The sequence below is a fragment of the Hyperolius riggenbachi genome, chromosome 3 (assembly GCF_040937935.1).
Source record: "Hyperolius riggenbachi isolate aHypRig1 chromosome 3, aHypRig1.pri, whole genome shotgun sequence".
NCBI lineage: Eukaryota > Metazoa > Chordata > Amphibia > Anura > Hyperoliidae > Hyperolius > Hyperolius riggenbachi.
Genome location: NC_090648.1, coordinates 245,530,385 through 245,557,390, shown reverse-complemented (window position 1 = coordinate 245,557,390; position 27,006 = coordinate 245,530,385). Strand labels below are relative to the sequence as shown.

The 27,006-nt window shown below is 44.8% G+C and overlaps 1 protein-coding gene across 7 annotated transcripts in view; it reads left to right on the top strand.

Moving 5' to 3' along the window:
- USP6NL (USP6 N-terminal like) overlaps positions 1-27,006 on the top strand; it is a 402,543-nt gene that overhangs the window by 344,013 nt on the left and 31,524 nt on the right. For 4 of the 7 annotated variants that reach the window (XR_011030371.1, XR_011030372.1, XR_011030376.1 and 1 more), the window contains exons 15-16: positions 3,380-3,441; positions 12,402-12,556. Coding sequence is in view for 1 of the 7 variants with exons in the window: in XM_068276069.1 (XP_068132170.1) it covers positions 3,380-3,386 (7 nt within the window). In the remaining 6 variants the exon portion in view is untranslated. Of the gene's footprint in view, positions 1-3,379; positions 3,563-12,401; positions 12,557-23,392; positions 23,486-27,006 lie in introns of those variants that run through there. The other 3 variants (XR_011030374.1, XR_011030373.1, XM_068276069.1) reach the window with 3 other exon arrangements.

Sequence of the window (27,006 nt, the reverse complement as noted above, 5' to 3'; positions counted from 1 at the left end):
GGGTGTTACGTGTATTTTGGGTGATCCACTACCAGGTTTCACGTATTTTGGGGAACTGCTTCCAGATTATGTGTATGTTGGGGGACAAGCTGCTGCCAGATTGTCTATTTTGGGGGAACCACTGCCATATTATCTGTATTTTGGAGGAACCTCTGCCAGATTATGTGTATTTTTGGTGAAATGCTGTCAGATTACATCTACTTTTTGGGGATACACTACGACAGAGCTCAAACTTCCCCTGGCAGACCTTTTATACCACTGCTAAGGCCATGTATATTTGGCCCCACCCATGACCACGCCCACACTATGCTTAACCACGCCCAATTTTGGGCGCGGCGCAGAGGTTTTTATGGTGAGTCCACTCACTTCTTTTTCCTGGACTAGACCCCTGCACCACCCTCATCCTTCTCGGGTAGGCCCACAATACAAACATAAGACCTACGGTTTCTGTTCTTGAGGTCTTCATGGTGTTCCCGCTGTACTTTAACTTCTTGTCGGGTCTGGGATAAGTCACACTGCATATGCCTCACCTGATCCTTGAGATGGCCAATTCTGTCCTCAGTCTCCATGACCCTTGTGTGGAAAGAGTGCACGTTGGCTCATAGGAGGGAGACGTCGTTCCTCACCTCCTCCAGCTTGGTAGAGATTGTGGTAAGGCAGTTTGGCATTTCTTTATGCCCTTCATGATTTGCTTCAGGGATGGTGGCTGTGTCTTATCTTCGGAGAACTCGTCGCCATCTTGGTTTTCATGACCGAACTTGTGGAGTTTTGCGTCCGCTTCTGATCCTTTCTGTGATATGCTTAGTGGCTCTCTTGGGAGATCAGGAAGATGGTGTAGACCAGGCAGGGGTAATTTCAGGCGGGTAAAATAGCTCAGGTTAGCTGTTTTCGGAGTTACGAATGGGAGCTCTCCTCTAACATGTCTCTACCCCATGGACTTCTGGCCACGCTTCCTTGTAAACATTCTTAATACTTGGCTGATATGTTCAAAGCAGCAGCCTGAAATGATCTACTGTATAAATATCACTCTGGTTGGAAGATTGTTTAGGTCAGTGTTCCCTAACCCTGTCCTCAAGGCCCACCAGCAGTGCATGTTTTGTGGAAATTCAGAGAGGTACTTAATCCGCTCTACTGAGACACTAATTACCTCACCTGTGCATGTTTGTGGTTTTTTTTGCAAAACATTTACTATTGGTGGGCCTTGAGGCTAGGGTTGGGGATGGGGAACTGTGGTTTAGGTGTCTTGTATACTGTATGTAGGTTGTCTAGAATGGCAGCTCAGGATATATTAAAACTTCTGCAGCTGTTAACTGTGACGATTAATGCCGTGATCTGCGGAATCACCAACAATGCAAACGCTATACCCAACCATGGGTGATCCACAGAATCGCCAATAATGCCAGTATAGCAAGACTGAGAGCAGAGAGTGTAGTGATTGGTGTCACGGTAACTATAATGCTTTAATGAGGCCTCACCAGAGGGGCTGGTGAGGTAGGAACAGTACACTGCGTGCGTACTAACGTACAACCTCCAGCAAGCTGGGGAAACAATACTGAAGAGACTGAATCTCTAGAGGAGCGGGTGATTCAGACTATACTGCAGGCAAATGAACACCCGAGGTGCGGGTGCATCATACTGAACCGCAGCTTATGAGATACAGTAATACTAAAACAACAGGTACCTAAATGAGCAGGTAACTAGGTCTTAACTATAGCCTAGCAGAGCTGCTAAACCAGCGGAGCTGGCACAGTTAACACCTCACCAGTGGCGAGGGCCCATTGGCGAGTAGAATGGTCAGAAAGGCAGGGCTCGGCAACAGAGGGGTAAGCATCAGTACAGAATCGTGAAACAAGAGAATAGTCGGGAATCAGACAGAGATTCAGCAACAGGTAGGCAGATAGGCGAAAGTACAGGATCAGAAGGCAGGATCAGGGTCAGAGTAAAAGCCAAGAGTCATACACAGGAGATCAATACAGAAGCAATAACCTAGTCTGGGTGTGAAATCCTTAGCGTCAACACCCGGGAACTAGTCTAAACATATAGTAATATCGTGAGCTTGGGGGTGAGGTCCTTGGTCTCAACCCCCCCGGAACTAGTCTAAAGCATAACAGAGCAATAGCAATATCCTAATCTACGTGTGAAATCCTTGGCATCATGCCTGGGATCTAATCTGAGAGATAACAGAGCAATAGCAATATCTAAACTAGGTGTGAAATCCTTGGCATCACACCTGGGATCTAATCTGACAGATAACAGAGCAATAGCAATATCCTAAACAAGGTGTGAAATTCTTGGCATCACACCTGGGATCTAATCTGACAGATAACAGAGCAATAGCAATATCCTAAACAAGGTGTGAAATTCTTGGCATCACACCTGGGATCTAATCTGACAGATAACAGAGCAACAGCAATATCCTAAACTAGGTGTGAAATCCTTGGCATCACACCTGGGATCTAATCTGACAGATAACAGAGCAATAGCAATATCCTAAACTAGGTGTGAAATCCTTGGCATCACACCTGGGATCTAATCTGACAGATAACAGATCAATATCCTAATGTAAAGGTCTGAGCGCTGACACACAAGCATTCACGACAACAGACAAGGACAGAGTAACAATTCCTGGTTTAAATACTGAAAGCAGATTCAAGCAGCCCCGCCCGAGGGGCTGAGCCAGCCTGCAAGGTAGATTGACAGGTGGAAGTCAGCTGACCACAATGTCAGTTGATCTGTCTCCTCCGCCCATAAAGGTCCTTTTGCTCCATGCGCAGGCGTGTGGATTTAAGCTGCTGTGCAAGAGACATTCCTGTCCCCCCTGAGTCGGAAAGCGACACCCGGGATGGTGTGGCCGCAGAGGTGACATCAGGTGTGAAAGCAGCTGCCCTGCTTTCCCCCACAGAGGTAAGATCTTCGATCGTTAAATTAACAAAACAAACAAATGACAAAACATACAATTACACGTTAATATTTTCTCTACTAAAGGTGACAATTCCTGAAGTAATTTGTTTTGATTTCCATCTGTATATTAATATCAGCTAAAATGCCAGTAAGGTTGCATAGATTTTCCACTGTTCAGGACAATCAATCCTTCGTTATAGAAGATCTAAAAATAAATAAGTTTAATAGACTTAGGCAGTGTTATTTTTCGCATAGATAATCTCCATGTTCTCATTATCCTAAAGATCTGGCAACGATACTTATATTTCCTTCCCTTACCATTTTTATTGCATAATATTGCTCTTTATTCTTTGATCAGTTAATTGGCTTATATTCTTTTTATTTTTTTGCTTCATGGTGTGTCAGTTGACCTAATCATCACCTCCGCTCCAGTTTTATTTGACTTTTTTCACCTTTCTCCTCTTCTTTTATCTTTTAGGATATGAAGCTCCATATAATATCCAGCTAACCATCTTCTAGATTCTACATCGCAGAAAAGAGGTATCTCCGTGACCTTGAGTTTGATGGGTATTTAACCTTTATTTTATTTTTACCAAGAAGCAATTTCTGTACTGGGCTGCCAGTGGCCTCTGCTCATCAGGTTTACCTTTTATAGAATATGCTCATATACCTCTTTTGTAATGTGATAATTAAATAAAATATATGCAGGTATATTGAATGTCTAAGAAGAAAGATTGTTTTCATTTTGGTAAAAGCAATACAACGCAGACTATCATAAACTGTGGTTTGCATATAATGCTGGATTTAGCCTTATAGAGTGTGTTTCAAATTGTGTTTTTTTTCAACCACTGACCGGTCGATCAACTAGTATCAGTTCTTGGTTTACTGTTACTGCACATACATGAAGTACATTCTGATTATTGTTATTACTACTTACTTCCCTGTTGGTAACCGTCCTTCATTGTTTTTTTGCTCACAGTTCTTCAGTAAGTTTCAGCAGCCACCTTATCCCCATCTTCTTACTCTGAGTCTTTTTTAAAGTGGACCTGAACTCAGAACTCCTCTCTGCTCTAAAAGATACACAACAACATAATGACCTTTAAATAAAAAAAAACATGTATTTGTTACAGCTGATAAAAATCCTAAAATAAATGTGCACAGTTTCTACATGATTCATGGCAGCAGACATATTGTTTACAACCTGTACGTTCAAATTGTCTTCTCTGCTTATCTGCCATAGGCAGTCATGTGACACAGGGGAGAATCAAATTACAACTTGTGGTTAGACACAAATGAGGGGGAATTAGACAGGCTAAACTCTCTAAATACATGCAGGGTGCATTTTTCTACGCTTTCCTTCTTTCCTGTGTAAGAGATCAGGTCCACTTTAACAATCCTATTGATACGTGGCACTGATCCTTTGCTTATTCCCCCAATACCCATAAAATGGTGAATCCTTTTGAAAATGGTCCTACTAACATTCAAATCTTTACACGGTTTAGGCCCAGGATACCTGAAGCATTTGTTGCAACTGCATCACACCTCCTCCCACAACCTCATATCAACAGGCTCTAATAACTTGATAACCCCTGGAACCCACCTCAAAACCTTTGGAGCCAGAGACTTCTTCTATCCTATGAGAGAAAAGCACTTTACAAATGTTTATGCTGGTGCCATTTGGTGATTCTAGCAAATATCTTGAAGGATATGCAATAAACCAGAGACCATTTGAATGGGACTTTGTTCCTGTTTAAACGTGTTTTCTCACCTAAACTTTAAAATGTATTTTTCTGACATAAGTATCAAACTTAGTGACAATAGAATTTATAGGGGCTTTGCAGTTAACTGCAAAAATCTGCACCATAGACATCAACGCAAAATTTGCCTTATGCAAATTATTCTCAGAAATACAGTAGATGCACATAATTTTGAATGCTTCACTGGAAAATTAGAAATCTAATTTTTCTTCTGAATCAAGTTAGGCCCGGTTCACATTAGCGTTCCAGGTCCGGCTTCCCCGGACCCCGAACGCTCCATACACAGCGGATGGTGAATGGATACATTGTTAATCAATGGGCCTGATTCACAAAGCGGTGCAAAGTGTTTGCACGCCTGTGAAAACCCCTGTATCACGCCTAAACTCAGTTTAGGCGTGATAAAATGAAACTCGCGCGAAGTTCCGCGCGCAAATTTTTGCGTGCGCAATCGCCCGGCGCACAGTGCAGTTCGCGCGATGTGGCCATTAAAGCCTATGGGGGCTGCGCGCGGAATTGCACGATTGCGCGCGCAAAACTTTGCGCGCGATAAAGAGCAAAAGCGGTGCTAACTCAGCTTTGCACGGCTTATCACGCCTAAAGTCTTTTAGGCGTGATAACTGAGTTATCACCGCTTTGTGAATCGAGCCCAATGTATCCATTCACACTCGTGCGACCGTCCGGATCCGAGCCGGGAACGCAGCTCCGGGACGATCCGGCTTTTTTCCAACATGCTCCATTTTCAGTCCGTCCCGGTGCGGCTGCAGACCCGGGCCGGATCCTGACCCGAACATGCGGCCATGCTGTGCAATGAGAAACGGATGTTTCTCATCACACTGGCAATAGGACCGGATGCTTCCAGCACCGGTCCTATGCCACTTGGGGGGCCCGGACTACACGCCGGGATCCCCCATGCTTGCAGTGCCTTTCTGGCACTGCAATGTATCTAGTTCCGGCTACTTTATTGTAGCCGGAACTGATACATGCATCCGGCGCAACTTGTGGCCACCGCAGAGACCCGTACGGTCTCTTTGCGGCCCCCGGACACTTACAGACTCGAACCGCAAGTGTGAATGGGGCCTTATTGTGATTTATCATCTCATGTTTGTTTTTTTTGTGCCCTTTATTATTATTAACCTCCTCAGTGGTAAGCCCGAGCTGAGCTCGGGCTAAGCCACCGCGGAGGATTTCTCAGCCCCTGGTGGGCCGATTTGTACACTTTTTGCTTTGTTACACGCAGCTAGCACTTTGCCGATTCACCGCTACCCGCCACGTTAGAGGGCCCCCCCCAAGACCCCTTGCGCAGCCTGGCCAATCACCGCCAGGCTGCGCTAAGGGGTGGATCGGGACTCCCCCAGACGCCATGACGTGGATGACGTCATCCCGATCATCACCATGGCGATGGGGGAAGCCAAACAGGAAACTCCATTCTGAACGGGATTTCCTGTTTGCTCTGATCACCAGAGGCGATTGGAAGGGGTGGGGGGGATGCCGCGGCACAGCGGCTATCATGTAGCTAGCGCTAGGCTAGCTACATGATAAAAAAATGTAAAAGTGCTGCGCCGCCATCCTGGCGGTTTTAATAGACCGCCAGGGAGGTTAATATGCATTTATATAGCACTGATATTTCCGCAGCGCTTTAGAGAGCACTGAATAATTCATGTCACTAACTGTCTCTCAAACTAGGTCACAGTTTTATGTACCTGCCATAGTATCTATGATTTAGTCACAGCACATAAGTTAGTGTTTAACAAATATAGATAGAATACTATTATAGTATAATATATAGCCTAAAGTATAGTGCAGTCACCCTCCCACAAAGTCACTGCTCATGCACTGTACCGAGAACACCCCCAGCAAATTGTAGCCAAAAAATGAAAAGGCTCCCACCCCCCAAAAAGGAAAAGAAAATATCTTTGCAGGATTGCTATAAGTAGCAGCAATAAACAGACCAGCCCTTTGTAGTACTCTGACGGAAGGGAAGGCAACTCTGCACGGGGCAGGCAGAGCTACTTGCTTGAACTGTATAATACTGGGAACATCTGCTACTTATACTTGGGTGGGGGCTACTTAATACTGGGAGCACATCTTAAAATCTATACTTGGGGTTAGGCGCCACATCTGCTACATAAACTGGGGGTTTACCTAATACTAAGGGCACGGTTGGCTTCCTGTACTGGGTGGGGCACATCTTCTATCTATATTGAGGGGGCTACTTATTACTGGGGGCATATCTGCCACCTACACTGAAGGGACTACCTAATATTGGTGCACATCTGACTACCTATATGAGGGTGGGGGCTTCCTAATACTAGGGGCACATCTGGCTTCAAATATTGGAGGGCTACCTATACAGGGGGCCCTTTTAATACTGGTACTCTCTCTATTAGGGGTGGTTTGGTAGGCATTCACGTTAGGAATTGTGGGCAGAGTGTAGGATTCCAGAACTTTTGTACCTATAGGCTTCTGTGATGTAAATCTGGACCTGGAGGTACGGATGGCCAGGCAATATTGTCAGGCTAGATCTCGTAGTGAATTGGCCATAGCCCCACTAAGTGAACTTTTCATGGAATCGCCTTTAAAATTCGTTATGGCCATCTCAGGCGGGAACAAGAAAGTACACAGTGCTTGTCAGGAGGCAGTCAGGTGGGAAAAGATTTAGCAGGAACTTTAAAAACTGGCAAATTATGTAGCAGATTCCTCTGCAGGCCTGTATGGGGAGATGGGGACAGGGTTCTCATTCTACCTTGTGTTTTCATGCTATTAGCAGAGAAAAGGATAGAGAAAGACAGGAATAGATCTGCATCTATTTGAGGGAAAGTAGATCAGGGTGTGGATAGAATTGTTTACTGTATCTATAATAATTCTATATTTGTATAGTGCTTTTCTCCTATTGGAATCAAAGTGCTTGTGAGGCAGCCACTAGAGCGCACTCAGTAGGCAGTAGCAGTGTTATGTTAGGCATACACGGTTAGATAGTTCTTATCAATTGAGCCGCTGATGGCTCGATTGATAAGATCCAACCTGTCCGATCACCGCGGCGGATCGATACCGCGCTCGATCCCCGTGGGCAGACAATAGAAAAAAAGAATCGCTGATAAGAAGCGCCCGAGGGGACGAGCTGGAATCGATCCGTGTGGACGAGCGGTGACGCGCCAGCATTGAGTCGCTGGCTCGATACCGGCACATAAACGAAGCGTGTATGCCCAGCATTAGGGAGTCTCCCCAAGAACTCCTACTGAATAAGTGCTGGCTTACTGAACATGAAGAGTTGACATTCAAACCCTGGTCTCCTGTGTCAAAGGCAGAGTGCTTAACCATTACTCTATCCAGTCACTATCACTGTATTGTGCATATAATGAAAGTCAGCTGTGCAGAGTTCAACTATTTTGCTTTAACTATTCTAGTCATTATTTACCTGCTTCAGCTTCAGGCCATGTAGTAGCTAGTGAAATATCATGGTAGCGATAAGTCACTACCGTTTGGTTAATAAAAGCATCGGCCATTGTTTAGGTACCTATGCTACACTGCCACTAGCGGGCGTAACTTGTCAAGTGGGGTCAATAAGTCGCACTACTTTGTTAGCGAGTGGAAGGAATATAACTCGGGCTTTTTCAGCGGGTTATGAATAGTGAATCAATCTCTATAGCCCTTCTTTTCCTTATCCCTGGGGAAAAAAATCAAGAAAATACTTACTCCACAGCTATATGAAGCTGCAAGGCCCTTCATTGCAAGAGTCAGGAAGTGTACTATTCTACCCACTATAGAACAATTGTACAAAGAAATCGATACCATAATGAGGATGGAGAAACTTCAAACCTCAGTTAATGGGAACTCAAGAAATGTATAATTGGGCAACGTGGTTTGATTTTAGTCAGACTTCACAGGCCCAAACATTACTGGAGGTAGGGGATACTCAGACTACGGTAACAACGATATAATTAGATCACTAATTGATTAAGAAAGAATGAAAAAGTAAGGATTGAAGGCTACAGATTTTACATAAGGTCTCTCACACATAATGTTTTATTTTCTTTTTCTGTTTAGTTATATATAGCTGTGCTTTGTATATGTTACTGTAGGTCTCATTCAGCATACTAGGGTTTAACTATATCTCCAGATGGTAACAAATATAAAAATATTACATTTAACCACTTGAGGACTGCAGGGCTAAACCCCCCTAGTGACCAGGCCATTTTTAGCAAAATTGGCCACTGCAGCTTTAAGGCCAAGCTGCAGGGCCGCACAACTCAGCACAGAAGTGATTTCCCCCCCCCCTTTTCTCCCCACCAACAGAGCTCTCTGTTGGTGGGGTCTGATCGCTCCCCCCATGTTTATTTTTTTTAAAATAAATATTATTGTTTGTTTTTTTTCTTGAAAAACCCCTGTTTCTTTAAATTTCTTCCCTCCCTCCCCACAGCCGGCCAATTACGGCGATCGGCTCTCATAGGCTTCTGCCCATAAGAGTGCCGATCGCTCTCTTGTCCCCCATGGGGACAGCCGTGTCACACGGCTGTCCCCAGTGCAGCGCTGCTGCTCATCGCAGCGCTGCACCTAGTAAATAGACGGCGTGATCGACATCTAACAGTCTCCCGAGCGGCAATAGCCGCTCGGAGACTGAAGGCGGGGCGGAGCTCCGCCCTCCGAGCATGAGATGCACGCGCACCATGCGCGCGATCTCATGCAAAACAGAGCCCCAGGACTTTACGCCAATTGGCGTTAGGCGGTCCTGGGGCTGCCACCGCGGCCACGCCTACTGGGGCGGCAGAAGGTTAAAAAAAAAAGACCAGACTTATTGTAAAGCATTAGGGAATAAGTGATGTGTAAATTCTCAATACTCAGGCAAATTAGCTTAATGTCAAAGGTGAGTTAGAATTCGCAAGGCCATTGCAAGTGTTAATTCAACAACTGAAACAGCTGTGTGCAATGCCAGGTGATAGTTTACTTGCAAGTAAAGTTTTTTTAAACTTGCAAGTTTTTTTTTTAACCCCTGCAGTTGAATGCAATACATGTTCTTACATTCATATTGTTCATATTTGCATCCTAACACCTATGCTAAAGTAATGAATAGACCAGGTTTGTTTTATGTATACTGGTTTTTCAGGCAATGTTTGCTCAGATACACATGTGCAATCATTGAATATTGCAGAAAAGATTTTCTTTTAAGAGAAAATCTGTGAAAGCAGGACTGTTTGTGGAAGAGATGATGATGGAAAGGACAAGGGGCCATCCCACTCTCATCACTTTAAATGAATAGGTTAATGAGCCATCTCACTTCCTTCTATAGCAGAAAAAAGAGATAATCTCCCCAATCCTGTTGTTAGCAGTGGAAGGTACAATTAGTCTGTCATTAGCAGTAAATGATCTAAAGATAATCAGCTTTTTCCATTTATTTGTAGACGTTTGGCAATATAGCCATTTTTTTTATTCTTTTCTCTTGCCAGTTACATTAAAAATGCATCAAACACATGTACGCTCCTAAGTTACCAAGTTCTCTCAAAATCTTTGTATTATTAAATAGGTACTTTTTTAGATGACTACATGATGATATATTAGAGATTCGCAGAATTTCTAATTACGTCTACAGACAAAAAGTGACAGTCCACCGGTTTGTCTAAAAATGAATCTTCTGGCATGCTGTTTTCCACCTGGTAAGCAGATGTCTTGGGCTGGTCTTTCTGCCCTGTATGAGAATGAAGCAGCCTAGAGCCAGGTTGCATTGCCAGGTAGAACATCTTTATCAGCAGCAATGCCAAGGGATCAGTAGTCCTGGAGATACAACATGTATGTATAGTTGTACATTTGTCCTCGAGTAAAAAGCACTATCCATTTATTTTTACCTATGTTACTGTCACTTGCAGTAGCTAGTAAATATCTGACAGATCTGATAGATTTGTGACTAGCCCATCTCTTCATGGGGTATTCTCAGAATTATCTTTATTCTTTTCAAAAGTACTCCCTGGAAAGGACCTTTACAATGGTGCTAGAAATCCTGTGTTCTCTTGTGCACACTATTCTGGCAGTTGGAGCATGCCACTGCCATTCATGGGGTGCTTTTGCAAATAAAAGAATTCTTGAGAATCCCTTGTAAGGAGATGGATTATTCCAAAATGTGTCAGATCTGTCCCCCAGGAAAAATTAATTTAAAGTGCATTTTACTCTGGAACAAATGTACAGCTAATACATATGAATTTTAAGTTGTACATATTTTCGCAATAGTTCTTAACTTAATAGTTAATAGTCATTTAACACTCCATAAAATGTGAAAATATTCATGAGCAACTAGTAAAACATTTTATTTGATTTTTGACTCTCCAACATAGTAGCTTCTCCTCTTTTATTTTATACTTGCTCCCTTTTCCTATCCTATGTACATCTTGATTCAGAATACTGTAGTTGCAGAGTACTAAACCATGATTTTGGAAAGTATTAATGGAGTTCAAAGAAACAGTAAAAATAGTAAAAACATCTCATCTCCCACTGCACCCAAAACAAGGCAAACTGCTTTTAGTGCAGTTACTTTTTAAATGTAGACTCCAGGGTAATTGAACATTAATCCAGAATATCCTTAAAGAGACTCCGTAACAAAAATTGCATCCTGTTTTTTATCATCCTACAAGTTCCAAAAGCTATTCTAATGTGTTCTGGCTTACTGCAGCACTTTCTACTATCACAGTCTCTGTAATAAATCAATGTATCTTTCCCCTGTCAGACTTGTCAGCCTGTGTCTGGAAGGCTGCCAAGTTCTTCAGTGTTGTGGTTCTGCTATGAACTCCCCCTTCCAGGCCCCTCTATGCACACTGCCTGTGTATTATTTAGATTAGAGCAGCTTCTCTCTTTTCTCTTATCTTTTACAAGCTGGATAAATCGTCCTCTGAGCTGGCTGGGCTTTCACATACTGAGGAATTACTGACAAAGGCAAAGCTGTTTGTAGGAAGAAAAGAGCAGCCTGAAACTTCAGTGCATGAGAGATGCAGGGGGAAACACGCAAATGATCTCTTGAGATTCAAAAGGAAGGCTGTATACAGCCTGCTTGTGTATGGATGTATTTTCTATGTGTGGACATACTGTACATCAACCTACTTCCTGTTTTGGTGGCCATTTTGTTTGTTTACAAACAAACTTATTAAAACTGTTTTTAACCACTTTTAATGCGGCGGGGAGCGGCGAAATTGTGACAGAGGGTAATAGGAGATGTCCCCTAACGCACTGGTATGTTTACTTTTGTGCGATTTTAACAATACAGATTCTCTTTAAAGGGAGCTTGAGCAGAGGAAAAAAAAATTTAGACTTACCTGGGGATTGCTCCAGCCCCCCATAGCCAACGAAAGTCCATCAGTGTCCTCTGGGTCCCCTCCATGCTTCCACTGGCGGCTCCCTTAGGTGCACGACTTAGTCATAAGCGTCCTATGCATGCGTGGTTCTCGAACGACTGAACAATGCATACACAGGACGCTTACGGCAACTGCGTGTGATCAAGCCGGGTGTGCAGATGGCTGCGCGTGTACAGTTAGTAGCGCACCTAACAGAGCCGCCAGCTGGACCAAGAGGCGACCCGGGAGACGCCCAGGAGGAAGTCCCAGGTACATTCAGTTTCTCTTTTTTTTCTCTGCTCAGAGTCCCTTTAACAACTTCATCAATGCTTACTGGTATTTCTGCATTCAATCTCTGAATACCTTTTATTACATAAGTACAGTAATGTGATATGATGACTGAGACTACTGCCTGCTCCTTTTAACTCTGCAGGATTGTCCATAGTGTTGCTGTGTTACTGGCTTGTAGAGTTACTGACCGGGGTCCTTACCCACTTGAGTTAGTGATGCAAAGCGATCTACATGTCACAGGTCCAGAAGCAGTGCCCACAACAACCACATAAACACAACTGGGCCAGAGAATTAAAGGTATTTACTAAATGCTTTTTCAACTGACAAATTAATTGGATGTTCTCCGTGTCTTTGCTGTGGCTAGAGTTTAAGCAGACGCCATCTTACGTTACCTGAATGGGGAATATAATAGAGTATTGTTGAAAAAATACCAATAGCATAAAACTTACTATAATTAGTAGTATTTTTATTACAACACATTTTACATTTGCTCTGAGAAACTGGTCCACAACAAAACTTGCAATGATGGTTATAATGAATGATAATGAATTGCACAATTGCTGAGGATGTCCCATTGTGAGCACTTGCTATGAACAATGTTTGTTTGGATGGAATTAATTATTTTGGAATATAAATAGGTTTAGTACACATGATACATCTCATGAATATTATAGACCTGCCAATCAGTAATTACACCATACAGCTTTAGTCTCATCTTACCTCTGTGGGAAGCAGAATCAGGGAACAGCATAAAGCACAACATAGCCGTGTTCTCACTGAAGAAACAAGGCCCCTATAATCTGAGCAGGTAAATTCCAACACAAAGCAATTCTTCATTTCTTTCTCATGACATTAGTTTTATGTTGCTTCTTGTCATTTGCAATTATTACTGTTTAATGTGTTTTTATCAAAAATGTTTATAATCGCTAGTAATATAAATGCAAACTGAATGAAGCTGTGATATCAAATTTATATTTTTTTCCGTTTAACAATTTAGACCTCCACAAATATCACTAAATTTAGAATTTTATCAGGCTACTATTTTCTCATTGTTCCTTTATTGCTGTAATAAAATGTCATCAAATGGGAGATCATTTGTCCACATGGGTGCCATAATCTTCATATGTAAGGGAAATCATCATGTTATGCTACCAAGAAATCTATTGCTAAAGGGAAAAAAATGTGTGTCTAATAATGTAGTGATGAGGTCTTACAGAGTTGAATATTCAAAACAAGTATAAGCTTATAAAGAGGAAAATGATCTCAAGTCCCTGACTGTCTAGCGCCTGTTTCTGCATTCATGCTATCCTTTTTCCTTAAACTTAATTAGAGTAAAACACCATGGCCTATATGCAATTAACTTTTTCTCCTGAGTTTTCTCCTAGGTGATATTTTTTCAAACTTGCCAATAAAATGCCTTTTAAACCTCAAGCAAGCAAAAAAAAAAAAAAAAAAAAAATAAAGTAATTTTGATAGTACTTTTTCACCTACTTTTCAGTATGTTTTCAGTTGAAAAAGTACTGCAAAGTTATTTTAACCTCCTTGCCGGTTATCCCGAGCTTAGCTCGGGGTAACCTGCGCAGGAGGATTTCTCAAGCCTCGCTGGGCCGGTTTGCATATTTTTTTTTTGTTACAAGCAGCTAGCACTTTGCTAGCTGCTTGTAACATTCGATCGCCGCCGCTCGTCGCCGATCCGCCGCTACCCGCCGCGCTAAGCAGCCCCCCCGCCCCAGACCCCTGCACAGCCTGGCCAATCAGTGCCAGGCAGCGCTGAGGGGAGGATCGGGATTCCCTGTGATGTCCCGACGTCCATGACGTCGGTGACGTCATCCCGCCCCGTCACCATGGCGATCGGGGAAGCCCTGCAGGAAATCCCGTTCTGAACGGGATTTCCTGCTTACTCTGATCGCCGAAGGCGATCTGAGTGGGTGGGGGGTGGGGGGATGCCGCCGCTCAGCGGCTATCATGTAGCGAGCCCTGGGCTCGCTACATGATTTTAAAAAATTTTTTTTTAAAAAGTGCTGCGCTGCCTCTTTGCCGGGGAGAATTAGACCGGCAAGGAGGTTAAATAGAGGATGAAAAATATCTAACACATCAATAACTCCAGCTCCTAATGCCTGCTGTCATGGGATAGTATTTTACCACATCATATTAATCGCCTCCTTATGCAAAAGGCTCTTAAAATGCTTGTGTATACATTTTTTTTTGTTATTGTAATTCTTCTGTTTTTCATATGGGTTGGTTCAATTAGGCACTTTCAGGTAATTCTTCACTGAGAGGGTGATTTTATTTGTTCTTGTTACCTCCCTGTGGGAGAAAGCATTGCAATTAAAGTGCTAGTTTCTATAACCGTTATAAAACTTACTTTTTTTTGTGTATTTTATTATCACAGAGGTCTGAACTGGTACTTTGCCTTTTGGGCCTCTGTTTATTTCTCTATTTTTAACTGTAGCTGAAAACAATTTATATTGCTTTTGTAACAAACTTGTAGTAATAAGACTTTTTTGTTAAACTAAAATTCTTGTGTATGCCCTAATTGTATCTCATATTAATTACTGCAACAACCTACTCTGCAGCCTTCCAATAAACAGCCTGTGCTCCTCCAGTCCCCACTCTGCTGTCTGCCTCATTCCCCTCTCCTAGAGTTGGGCCGAACCTCCGATTTTAGGTTCGCGAACCGGGTTCGCGAACTTTCGCGGAACGTTCGGTTCGCGTTAAAGTTCGCGAACCGCAATAGACTTCAATGGGGATGCGAACTTTGAAAAAAAAAAATAATTATGCTGGCCACAAAAGTGATGGAAAAGATGTTTCAAGGGGTCTAACACCTGGAGGGGGGCATGGCGGAGTGGGATACACGCCAAAAGTCCCCGGGAAAAATCTGGATTTGACGCAAAGCAGCGTTTTAAGGGCAGAAATCACATTGAATGCTAAATGACAGGCCTAAAGTGCTTTAAAACATCTTGCATGTGTATACATCAATCAGGTAGTGTAATTAAGGTACTGCTTCACACTGACACACCAAACTCACCGTGTAACGCACCGCAAACAGCTGTTTGTACTAGTGACGGCCGTGCTGGACTGGTGCGCACCATGGCGAGAGTGCAGGTTTTGGTGGCTTTACAGCCCATATGGTCGGCCTGGCTGATGTAGCTGAATGACAGAACAGTGACTGTCCAGCTGATCAAATTTGGTCTGACCACAATGAAGCAACGACCTTATTATCTTTTGTGTGCCCCCCGAGACACTCATCTAGGCGCCGGTCATTGCTTCATTGTGATACGCAAGCCCCTTCACCACGGCAAGGTAATGATCACGAAGGGGAATGGGCGCATGTACATGCCTTTTCTTTTGTTGTTGCAGCTGCCCTCAGTGCAGCCAGAAAAATTAGGCAGTCATGTACACGCACCATAAAAATTATTACAGCGGCCGCTGCTAGCAGCGGCCTAAAAAATTCAGCAATCCGCCTGGAGTCCCGGACCCTGTTGGTGGTGGCGGAGAAGGTAGTGAAGCGGCCTGCAGGCAGACATGCTGTGTGGAGGGACTGGGAGCGACTTAGTCTTTTTGGGGCAGGCCAGGCAGCCAGTCACACGGCGTGCAGGCAGAGATGCTGTGTGTGCGGGGACTGACTTAGTCTTGGGGCGGGCAGCAGCCCTCCGGGATCCATGCCTCATTCATTTTGATAAAGGTGAGGTACTTAACACTTTTGTGACTTAGGCGACTTCTCTTCTCTGTGACAATGCCTCCAGCTGCGCTGAAGGTCCTTTCTGAGAGGACGCTTGCGGCAGGGCAGGAGAGAAGTTGGATGGCAAATTGGGACAGCTCTGGCCACAGGTCAAGCCTGCGCACCCAGTAGTTCAAGGGTTCCTCATCGCTGTTCACAGCAGTGTCTACATCCACACTTAAGGCCAGGTAGTCGGCTACCTGCCGGTCGAGGCGTTGGTGGAGGGTGGATCCGGAAGGGCTACGGCGAGGCGTTGGACTAAAGAACGCCCGCATGTCCGACATCACCATGAGATCGCTGGAGCGTCCTGTCTTTGACTGCGTGGACACGGGAGGAGGATTAGTGGCAGTGGTACCTTGCTGGCGTTGTGCCGTCACATCACCCTTAAAGGCATTGTAAAGCATAGTTGACAGCTGGTTCTGCATGTGCTGCATCCTTTCCACCTTCCGGTGAGTTGGTAACAGGTCCGCCACTTTGTGCCTGTACCGAGGGTCTAGTAGTGTGGCCACCCAGTACAGCTCATTCCCCTTGAGGTTTTTTATACGGGGGTCCCTCAACAGGCAGGACAGCATAAAAGACGACATCTGCACAAAGTCGGATCCAGTACCCTCCATCTCCTCTTGCTCTTCCTCAGTGACGTCAGGTAAGTCAACCTCCTCCCCCCAGCCGCGAACAATACCACGGGAAGGTTGAGCAGCACAAGCCCCCTGCGACGCCTGCTGCGGTTGTTCTCCTGCCGCTGTCCCCTCCTCCTCCTCCTCCCCCAAAGAAACACCTTGCTCATCATCCTCTGAGTCTGACTCGTCTTCTGCACACGACCTCTCTTCTTCCTCCTCCTCCCCCCTCTGTGCTGCCGCAGGTGTTGAGGAAACAGCTGGGTCTGATGAAAATTGGTCCCATGCCTGTTCCTGCCGTAACGGTTCCTGGTCACGCTCATTCGCAGCTTCATCCGCCACTCTACGCACAGCACGCTCCAAGAAGTACGCGTAGGGAATTAAGTCGCTGATGGTGCCCTCACTGCGGCTCACCAGGTTGGTCACCTCCTCAAACGGCCGCATGAGCCTGCATGCATTTTTCATCAGTGTCCAGTTGTCGGGCCAGAACATCCCCATCTTCCCAGACTGTTTCGTTCTACTCCAGTTGTAGAGGTACTGGGTGACGGCTTTCTTCTGTTCTAGCAGGCGGGAGAACATGAGCAGGGTCGAGTTCCAGCGAGTGGGGCTATCGCAAATGAGGCGTCTCACCGGCATGTTGTTTTTACGCTGAATTTCTGCAAATCGTGCCATGGCTGTGTAAGAGCGCCTCAAATGCCCACAGAACTTCCTGGCCTGCTTCAGGACATCCGCTAAGCCAGGGAACTTTGCCACAAATCTTTGAACCACTAGATTCATGACATGTGCCATGCAGGGTATGTGTGTCAGCTTCCCCATATGCAAAGCGGCAAGCAGATTGCTGCCGTTGTCGCACACCACGTTGCCTATCTCCAGGTGGTGCGGGGTCAGCCACTCATCCACCTGTTTCTTAAGAGCAGCCAGGAGAGCTGCTCCAGTGTGACTCTCCGCTTTGAGACAAGCCATGTCTAAGATGGCGTGACACCGTCGTACCTGGCATGCAGCATAGGCCCTGCGGAGCTGGGGCTGTGTAGCTGGAGAGGAGAACTGCCACTCAGCCAAGGAGGAGGAGGAGGACAGCGAAGAGCATGTAGCAGGAGGAGAGGAGGTGGCAGGAGGCCTGCCTGCAAGCCGTGGAGGTGTCACAATTTGGTCCGCCGCTTTCTGCTTGCCATCGTTCACCACCAGGTTCACCCAATGGGCTGTGTAGGTAATGTAGCGGCCCTGCCCGTGCTTGGCAGACCAGCCATCCGTGGTCAGGTGTACCCTTGACCCAACGCTCTTCGCAAGAGATGACACCACTTGCCTCTCAACTTCACGGTGCAGTTGGGGTATGGCCTTTCTCGAAAAATAAGTGCGGCCTGGCATCTTCCACTGCGGTGTTCCGATGGCCACAAATTTACGGAAGGCCTCAGAGTCCACCAGCCGGTATGGTAACAGCTGGCGAGCTAACAGTTCCGCCACGCCAGCTGTCAGACGCCGGGCAAGGGGGTGACTGGCCAAAAGTGGCTTCTTCCGCTCAAACATTTCCTTCACGGACACCTGACTGCTGCTGTGGGCAGAGGAGCAGGAACTGCTCAAGGGCAGAGGCGGAGTGGAGGAGGGTGCCTGTGAAGGTGCAAAGGAGAAAGCGGCAGAAGCAGATGATGCACCTGAAGGAGGAAGAGGAGAAGGAGGGTGACTTTTCTTTTGTGTGCTGCTGCTGCTTTTGCTCAGGTGGCCATCCCATTGCTGTTTGTGCCTTTTCTCCAGGTGCCTTCGTAAGGCACTTGTCCCTACGTGAGTGTTGGCCTTTCCACGGCTCAATTTTTGTTGGCAGAGCGAACAGATGGCTTTGGTCCGATCTGAGGCACACACATTAAAAAATTTCCACACCGCTGAGCCACCCTGGGATGTGGGCACTATGGGGACCTCAGCAGCTGATGCTGAAGGGCAAGTTGGCTGGCTGTACATAGGTGGCGATACATGGTGCCGGACTCTGCCACCAGCTGTTTCTGACGAAGAGCTGCCCCAGCTTCTTTCAGCAACTTCTCTCCTCCTACTACTCTCTGACTCCCCCTCTGAACTGTCCCCCTCTTCATCTCCTCTATTGGGAACATACAGAGGATCCCTATTACCGTCATCATCGTAGTCATCCTGCCCAGCTTCGCTTGCCTCAGACAAATCCAAACTTGCACCATCAGTAGGTCCTTCATCCTCCTGACACGTAACATCCATAGTGTTGCCGCGTAACTCAGACATATTAGCTGGTGAAAGTTCATCTGGCTGTAACAACAATGGCTGTGCATCAGTGATTTCAACACTAAATAATTCTTGCGAAGTGTCAAATGCAGCGGAAGTGGTGCTAGTAGTAGCGCTGGTGGCTGAGCAAGATGAGGTGTTCTGTGTCGCTAAATACTCAACCACGTCCTGACAATCTTGGGAGGTGATGGGACGTGCCTTCTTCCGAGCACTGTACTGTGGGCCAGGTCCACACGAAATTACATTTACACGACCTCGCGCAGACCTGCCGGGTGGCCTTCCTCTGCCTCTGCCACTACCTCTTCCTCTTCCTCTACCTGTTTTGTCCATATTGGGTATGCACGGAGTGGTATATCACACTGCGTGCACTCACGTAGGTAGGTGGGTTCACTTAACTGCACAGGTATGCGCACTGATGCGGTGGGTTCACTGAACAGAACAGGTATACAGTGGCGGGTTCACAGAACAGGTATGCAGTGGCAGGATCACTGAACACAATAGGTATGCAGTGGCGTGTTCACTAAACAGGTATACAGTGGCGGGTCCACTGAACAGAACAGGTATACAGTGGCGGGTTCACAGAACAGGTATACAGTGGCGGGTCCACTGAACAGAACAGGTATACAGTGGCGGGTCCACTGAACAGAACAGGTATACAGTGGCGGGTCCACTGAACAGAACAGGTATACAGTGGCGGGTCCACTGAACAGAACAGGTATACAGTGGCGGGTCCACTGAACAGAACAGGTATACAGTGGCGGGTCCACTGAACAGAACAGGTATACAGTGGCGGGTCCACTGAACAGAACAGGTATACAGTGGCGGGTTCACAGAACAGGTATGCAGTGGCAGGATCACTGAACACAATAGGTATGCAGTGGCGTGTTCACTAAACAGGTATACAGTGGCGGGTCCACTGAACAGAACAGGTATACAGTGGCGGGTTCACAGAACAGGTATACAGTGGCGGGTCCACTGAACAGAACAGGTATACAGTGGCGGGTCCACTGAACAGAACAGGTATACAGTGGCGGGTCCACTGAACAGAACAGGTATACAGTGGCGGGTCCACTGAACAGAACAGGTATACAGTGGCGGGTTCACAGAACAGGTATACAGTGGCGGGTCCACTGAACAGAACAGGTATACAGTGGCGGGTTCACAGAACAGGTATGCAGTGGCAGGATCACTGAACACAATAGGTATGCAGTGGCGTGTTCACTAAACAGGTATACAGTGGCGGGTCCACTGAACAGAACAGGTATACAGTGGCGGGTCCACTGAACAGAACAGGTATACAGTGGCGGGTCCACTGAACAGAACAGGTATACAGTGGCGGGTTCACAGAACAGGTATACAGTGGCGGGTCCACTGAACAGAACAGGTATACAGTGGCGGGTTCACAGAACAGGTATGCAGTGGCAGGATCACTGAACACAATAGGTATGCAGTGGCGTGTTCACTAAACAGGTATACAGTGGCGGGTCCACTGAACAGAACAGGTATACAGTGGCAGGTTCACTGAACAGGTATACAGTGGCGGGTCCACTGAACAGAACAGGTATACAGTGGCGGGTTCACAGAACAGGTATGCAGTGGCAGGTTCACTGAACACAACAGGTATGCAGTGGCAGGTTCACTGAACACAACAGGTATGCAGTGGCGGGTTCACTGAACAGGTATACAGTGGCGGGTCCACTGAACAGAACAGGTATACAGTGGCGGGTCCACTGAACAGAACAGGTATACAGTGGCGGGTCCACTGAACAGAACAGGTATACAGTGGCGGGTTCACAGAACAGGTATACAGTGGCGGGTCCACTGAACAGAACAGGTATACAGTGGCGGGTTCACAGAACAGGTATGCAGTGGCAGGATCACTGAACAGGTATGCAGTGGCAGGATCACTGAACAGGTATGGAGTGGCAGGATCACTGAACAGGTATGGAGTGGCAGGATCACAGTACAGGTATGCAGTGGGCTGAGGGCTCACTGAACAGAACAGGTATGCAGTGGCAGGATCACTGAACAGGTATGGAGTGGCAGGATCACAGTACAGGTATGCAGTGGGCTGAGGGCTCACTGAACAGAACAGGTATGCAGTGGCAGGATCACTGAACAGGTATGCAGTGGCAGGATCACTGAACAGGTATGCAGTGGCAGGATCACAGTACAGGTATGCAGTGGGCTGAGGGCTCACTGAACAGAACAGGTATGCAGTGGCAGGATCACTGAACAGGTATGGAGTGGCAGGATCACAGTACAGGTATGCAGTGGGCTGAGGGCTCACTGAACAGAATAGGTATGCAGTGGCAGGATCACTGAACAGGTATGCAGTGGCAGGATCACTGAACAGGTATGCAGTGGCAGGATCACAGTACAGGTATGCAGTGGGCTGAGGGCTCACTGAACAGAACAGGTATGCAGCCAGGAAGAAGTTAAGCCTAACTAATCTTTCCCTATATGAGAGACTGCAGCAGCTCGCCCTACTCTCACTAATGCAGGCACACGAGTGGCCGTAATGGCCGCCGCTGCCTGCCTTATATAAGGGGGGGGTGGGGCTCCAGGGGCTAGTGTAGCCTAATTGGCTACACTGGGCCTGCTGACTGTGATGTAGAGGGTCAAAGTTGACCCTCAGTGCATTATGGGGCGAACCGAACTTCTTCCGCAAAAGGTTCGCGTGCGGTACCCGCACGCGAACCACCTACGTTCGCGCGAACCACGTCCGCCGGCGAACCGTTCGGCCCAACTCTACCCTCTCCTTCCCCTCCTCTTATGCTTGCCTCTCTCTGCCAGTCCGTCCACTGCTTGCCGCATTCAAAGGACTCAGATCAAATACCTAGCCATGACTTATAAAGCTAATCATAATTTGTCCCCTCTATAATTTTCATCACTAATTTCCAGGTATCATTCTACCGATTTCAGTACATAGAACAAAAACGAGAAGGGGGGATTATGGGATAGATACATGTAAACTAGCACTGTATTAAATATATATAAATATGGATAAGATGCCACATGGGCAATCATAGTATGTGAGCACTGAAAAAAAGCAAGGAACTAATAGACTGTACCAATTGGAACTTGTAAACAATCAGAACATTTTATTAGGACAAAAAACAAGAAGACACAGGCACCCTTTGTGAGACCCTCCTGATGTTGGAATTAATTCATCTAATGGCATTATTTATGTTTGCAAAATAATTGCTCACTTTCTAATGTCCAGTGTATATAAGCTGTGTGTTCTAAAATTTTGCCAGTATGCAGGGGAAACGTCTGAAGAAGGCTTATACACCGAATGCTTACTTTTACCCCCCTCTAAATTAGCCAATAAATGGTTCCATCTTGATTCAAAACTTCTTGCTTTTACTGATGGCTAACATGGTACAACACTCTACTGCTTCTACCTATAGTGTAGGGACACCTTTGGCTATCTATACTAGGAGGCTACCTATACTAGAGAAACACCTTAGGCTACTTATATTGTAGGGCAACCTCTGCCTGGCTTTTAATTTAAAGGATGTATCCAGTAGAGTAGGGCTGTTCAAATGGCGGCCTACAGGCGACTTTCAGTCCTTGAGATTTTTTTGCCGTGGCCGCCAGTGCTGTGTCACTCCACTTCCTCTCAATACTTCTGCCTTGCCCACCTCTTTCTCTTTGCCCTCCAAAAGCCATGATGTTGCTGCTCCATCCCCTCCAGACCAAGACTCCCAGGACCATGTTGACGAAGTTGGACAGCACTGCCGTAAAAGAAAGGCTCGAGGCTCAGAAGGGAAAAAGGAACAAACCGAAAACCAGGATTGGCAATACAGTGTAGTATTTAAAACACTTAGGTAAATAATTGAAGAGAATATTATTCACAAAGATGCATTGCTGTATAACTACCACACTGCTTGCACACCGAGAAATCCGATTACATGCGGACTAGCTCAGGAATCTTCTTATAATTGATGTTGGTTGCTCTCAAGGACAATCAAAACAAAAAAGGAAAAAATACACGCTGGATATAAAGTACTGGGGGGGACCTGTAAACTAGGGTAGAGTGGGAGGGTGGGAGGAGGTGCCTCAGGGATATACAATATTTAAAAACTTTAAACTATATAGTCATACCTCATGTGAAGAATGGAAGGTAAGACGTTTTATTTGACACAAAAACACCGCATTTTGTGGGCCCTACCAACTTCCTCATGTCAATAGTACAGTGTTTGGAAACAAATAATGTATGTAATAAATACGTATGTATTGTTTATATATATATATATATATATATATATATATATACAGTGTGTATATATATATATATATATATATATATATATATATATATATATATACAGTGTGTATATATATATATATATATATATATATATATATATATATATATATATATATATATATATATATATATATATATATATATATATATATATATATATATATATATATATATATATATATATATATATATATAGTACTTTTACATATGTGTTTATTCAATTGTTTTGGGTTGTTGTGAAACGAAACGCTGGACTTGTAAGCCTATGTTTTATTTGTTTCCAGAACTGTTGTATAGACCTGATGAAGCTGGAAAGGCTTGCTAAATGCCTATGTTTGTGCCCGTTAACATTTCTTATCTCCTGTTCCTCGCATAAGGTAAGACTATTTAATTTTAACAGTGTTTAACTATTTTATATTTCTGTGGTGCCTCCTTAATTAATTATATGACATTTCCTATTTTTAATAACAAAAATTGTATTTTAATTTTCTTTCACAGCTTTTTGTAATCAAGGGAGAACATTTTTTAACGATTAATTACAATAGGTGACATAACTAGGGAGTATGTTTATTTAACACATTCTAGAGTTCTTTTATGCACAAGAAAAAAGAGGAGTGGCAGTGTGGCACATCCCTAATATTGAAAAGGAAAATGATGTAGGTCCGCTATAGCAAAAATATGCCCTCCACTGCCCTGTGTCACCTTTGCTGTATAATGTGACTGTTGCCTGTATCATGTGCTCTGCTCATACAGTAGAAAATACTTCAAATTGCAGCATACAGTGGCTGGATAGAGTACTGGTTAAGGGCTCTGCCTTTGACATGGGAGACCAGGGTTCGAATCCTGGCTAGGTCAAGTACCTATTCCGTAAGGAGTTCAAGGCAAGACTCCCTAACACTGCAGGGTGGCCTCTTGAGCGCGTCCCAGTGGCTGCAGCTCTTGAGCGCTTTGAGTCCGACAGGAGAAAAGCGCTATACAAATGTTCAGATTATTCAGATTATTATACACAAGAAAAAAGGCAGAAGCGTGCACCTTCTGTCACTTAAGATTTACTGGCATAGTGTAACAGTCCATATACATCCATTCACATTGAATACATCAAATATCAAACAGGCGTGCTGTTGCTATACCACCAGGTGTATCTTACGTGTCCCGAGTGTAGCAGGGTGAGCGGTGCAGGAGGTGGGTGGAGGCTCAGAGCGGTGGAGCGACAACCGCTTCACGTCTGAACTGACACTTGGTCAAATCTTGAGTGACGGAAGGTGCACGCTTCTGCCTTTTTTCTTGTGTATGCTACAATCTAGAGTTCTACTTTAAAGGGAAACCAAGGTGAAAGAGATATGGAGGCTGTCATATTTATTTCCTAATAAACAATGCCAGTTGCCTGGCAGCCTGTTGATCTTGTAGCATAAGTAGTGTCTGAGTCAAAACCCTGGAAGAAGCAAATGGCAAACCCAGTCAAACCTGAGTTAGCTGAGTCAGAGTACCTGATCTACAGCATGCTTGTTCCTGGTCTATGGCTAAAACTATTAGAGAGACGGGATCAGTAGGACTGCCAGGCAACTGGTATTATTTAAAAAGAAATAAATATGGCAGCCTCCATATTCCTCTCACAGCTGATTCCCTCTATACCCCCTCTGTTAACAGATTATGGCACTTAACCTAGTAAAAGGGTTAAATACAATGAAAAGAGAGTCTACAATGAACAGTGTTCCCTGCAATTAGTAATTTGTATGAAGAGATTGACAGCTCTCCAGGTCCACTTCAGTTGAAATGTTCCATTACCTTTATAGCAGAGGTCATGTTGAATCACTAAAGGCAAGGAGCTGGAAAGGTATCATCCTCTTCAGTTCATGTTTTGATTGAGGTGTAAGTGGCTTCTGTAACAGTCAATCTTCTTATTGTATCTAACCCATTCACTAGGTTAGTGGCCTAGAGTAACCTAGCGGTTACAAGTTTATCTGCAGGTCACAGAGCAAACACTTAAAATTGTACTCTGTTTAATGTTTTCTGAAATATAATTGTGTTCCAAAACAAAATTGCAACTACTAGTACAACATTTTCCCTTTATAAATATATCAGTCAGTCCTTGGGAGGATTTAAATGACTGTACTGCTTTTTTTTACCACGTTTTCTGCGTATGATAAAAGGGCTGGCCAGTTATATCAAGGTTTTTCAGCAAGGAAAAAATAAAACACGCTTTCATTAAGTAGTTGCCTGTTTCCAGGTAACACTTCCTACGTGTGCAAGAAAGATACGTGTGCAAGAAAGATACGTGGATGAAAGCTAGAGGCACCAGTAGAAAGATGCTCATTCCCCTTCTTGATAGGAATGATATTCCCATCATCCTCCAGTTCAGTTAGCCCTTTTATTCTCTAAATGTAAGTGCACATTGGCATATTTGAAGTCATCCAGAAATTAGGCAGCGTCCTCCTGGATTTATTATCATCAACACAGATTCTGCCAGCCCAGGGGCAAAAGTTGAGACATTCGTCTATACGTGTTAAAAAAAAAAAAAAGAAGTCCAGCTTTTGTTTTTCATTTTTAATTATCCTCCCAGCAAATCTGTGCTCTCTTACAACAGAATGAGTGTCACACATTATAATAAGGTAGTGCTGAGCAAAGGGAAGGTTAGCATCGTGTACACTCCTCCTCAGCCAGAGCCAGCACAATTATCCAGAACTCTGCAACCTGAAAATATGAGCAGAGGGAATGCATCCACAAGCCATGCTTGCAATGCAATGATGATGGAGATCTGTGATCCAAGGACTTGTGCTTACTGAAATGAGAAAATGAATATGTGAATAGTAATGGAGTGGGCACACACATTACCGCTCATTGGAATACTGATTTATTGGTGTTTAACATGGCAATAATAATTTAGACTGCCTTTATGGTTGTTTATGACTTTCACTGTCATTCCAGGCCTGGAACACAAATATTTACAGATAAGCTTGAATATATTATGTACAGGCTGCTCGTTTCTTTTCAAACCAGATGCTCCCTTTAAACAGTTAGAATGAAATACAACGACCAGTGTTCTTCCTGTGCTATATGTGATAAGGGTTATTTAGGACTTCTGAATAAACTGTTGCCCCTAATTGAGGATAAATTCATTTTCTGCTAACTACCGTATCTAGTTTATTTGTGAACGTAGCATTTGGCCACAAGACAACAATCCTCACCCTGAGTGGAAAAATGTGTTCATGTATATAAATGATCATGAATTCCATAACCTGTAGCTAATGGTTCTGTACTATTTACCTAGACATAGATTGCCTAGTTCTGGCATTTGTCAGGATATGTGGATGCATCTTAGCATTTGTGAGCCATTATAGGCTGCTCACCCTGAGCTAGATATGTATCCATAGAATAGCACAAGTCTCTGCAGCCTAATGACACTCTGGCTCAACTAACACCTGTCATCAAAACAATACATTACCTGCAAAAGCCGGTCCTCTTAAAGAATTGCTCATTCTTCTGCATATAATATTTTTTACATGAAATTGGAATTTCTCAGACAAGATTTGTCAAATCCCTTCCATCTCTAGTCTACTGCTGCATTTCCTCTGTCTGTTTTGGGAACTGCTGCTAGCCCTTTCGATATGCCAGTGGTTCCAAGGTGACTTCATGTTAACTATCATCCTCCTTTTCATCTATACCAACTTGTGCATATGCAGCCACTGCACCAGTTCCCTCACCCAGCAGGTACTGACCACACTCAAAGGGTATCAAAGTTTTTCCTGCTCTGTACATCACACTGAACGATCCTCAAACAGCATGGGAGACTCATCGGGAGGTACAGGAACTTTTGCAATGCTAAGTGTTGGGGTGGGGATGTTTGCTCCTGTCATGGCCTTGCTGGTTTCTGTAGAAGAGCCTGCTGGACTTGTGCCCC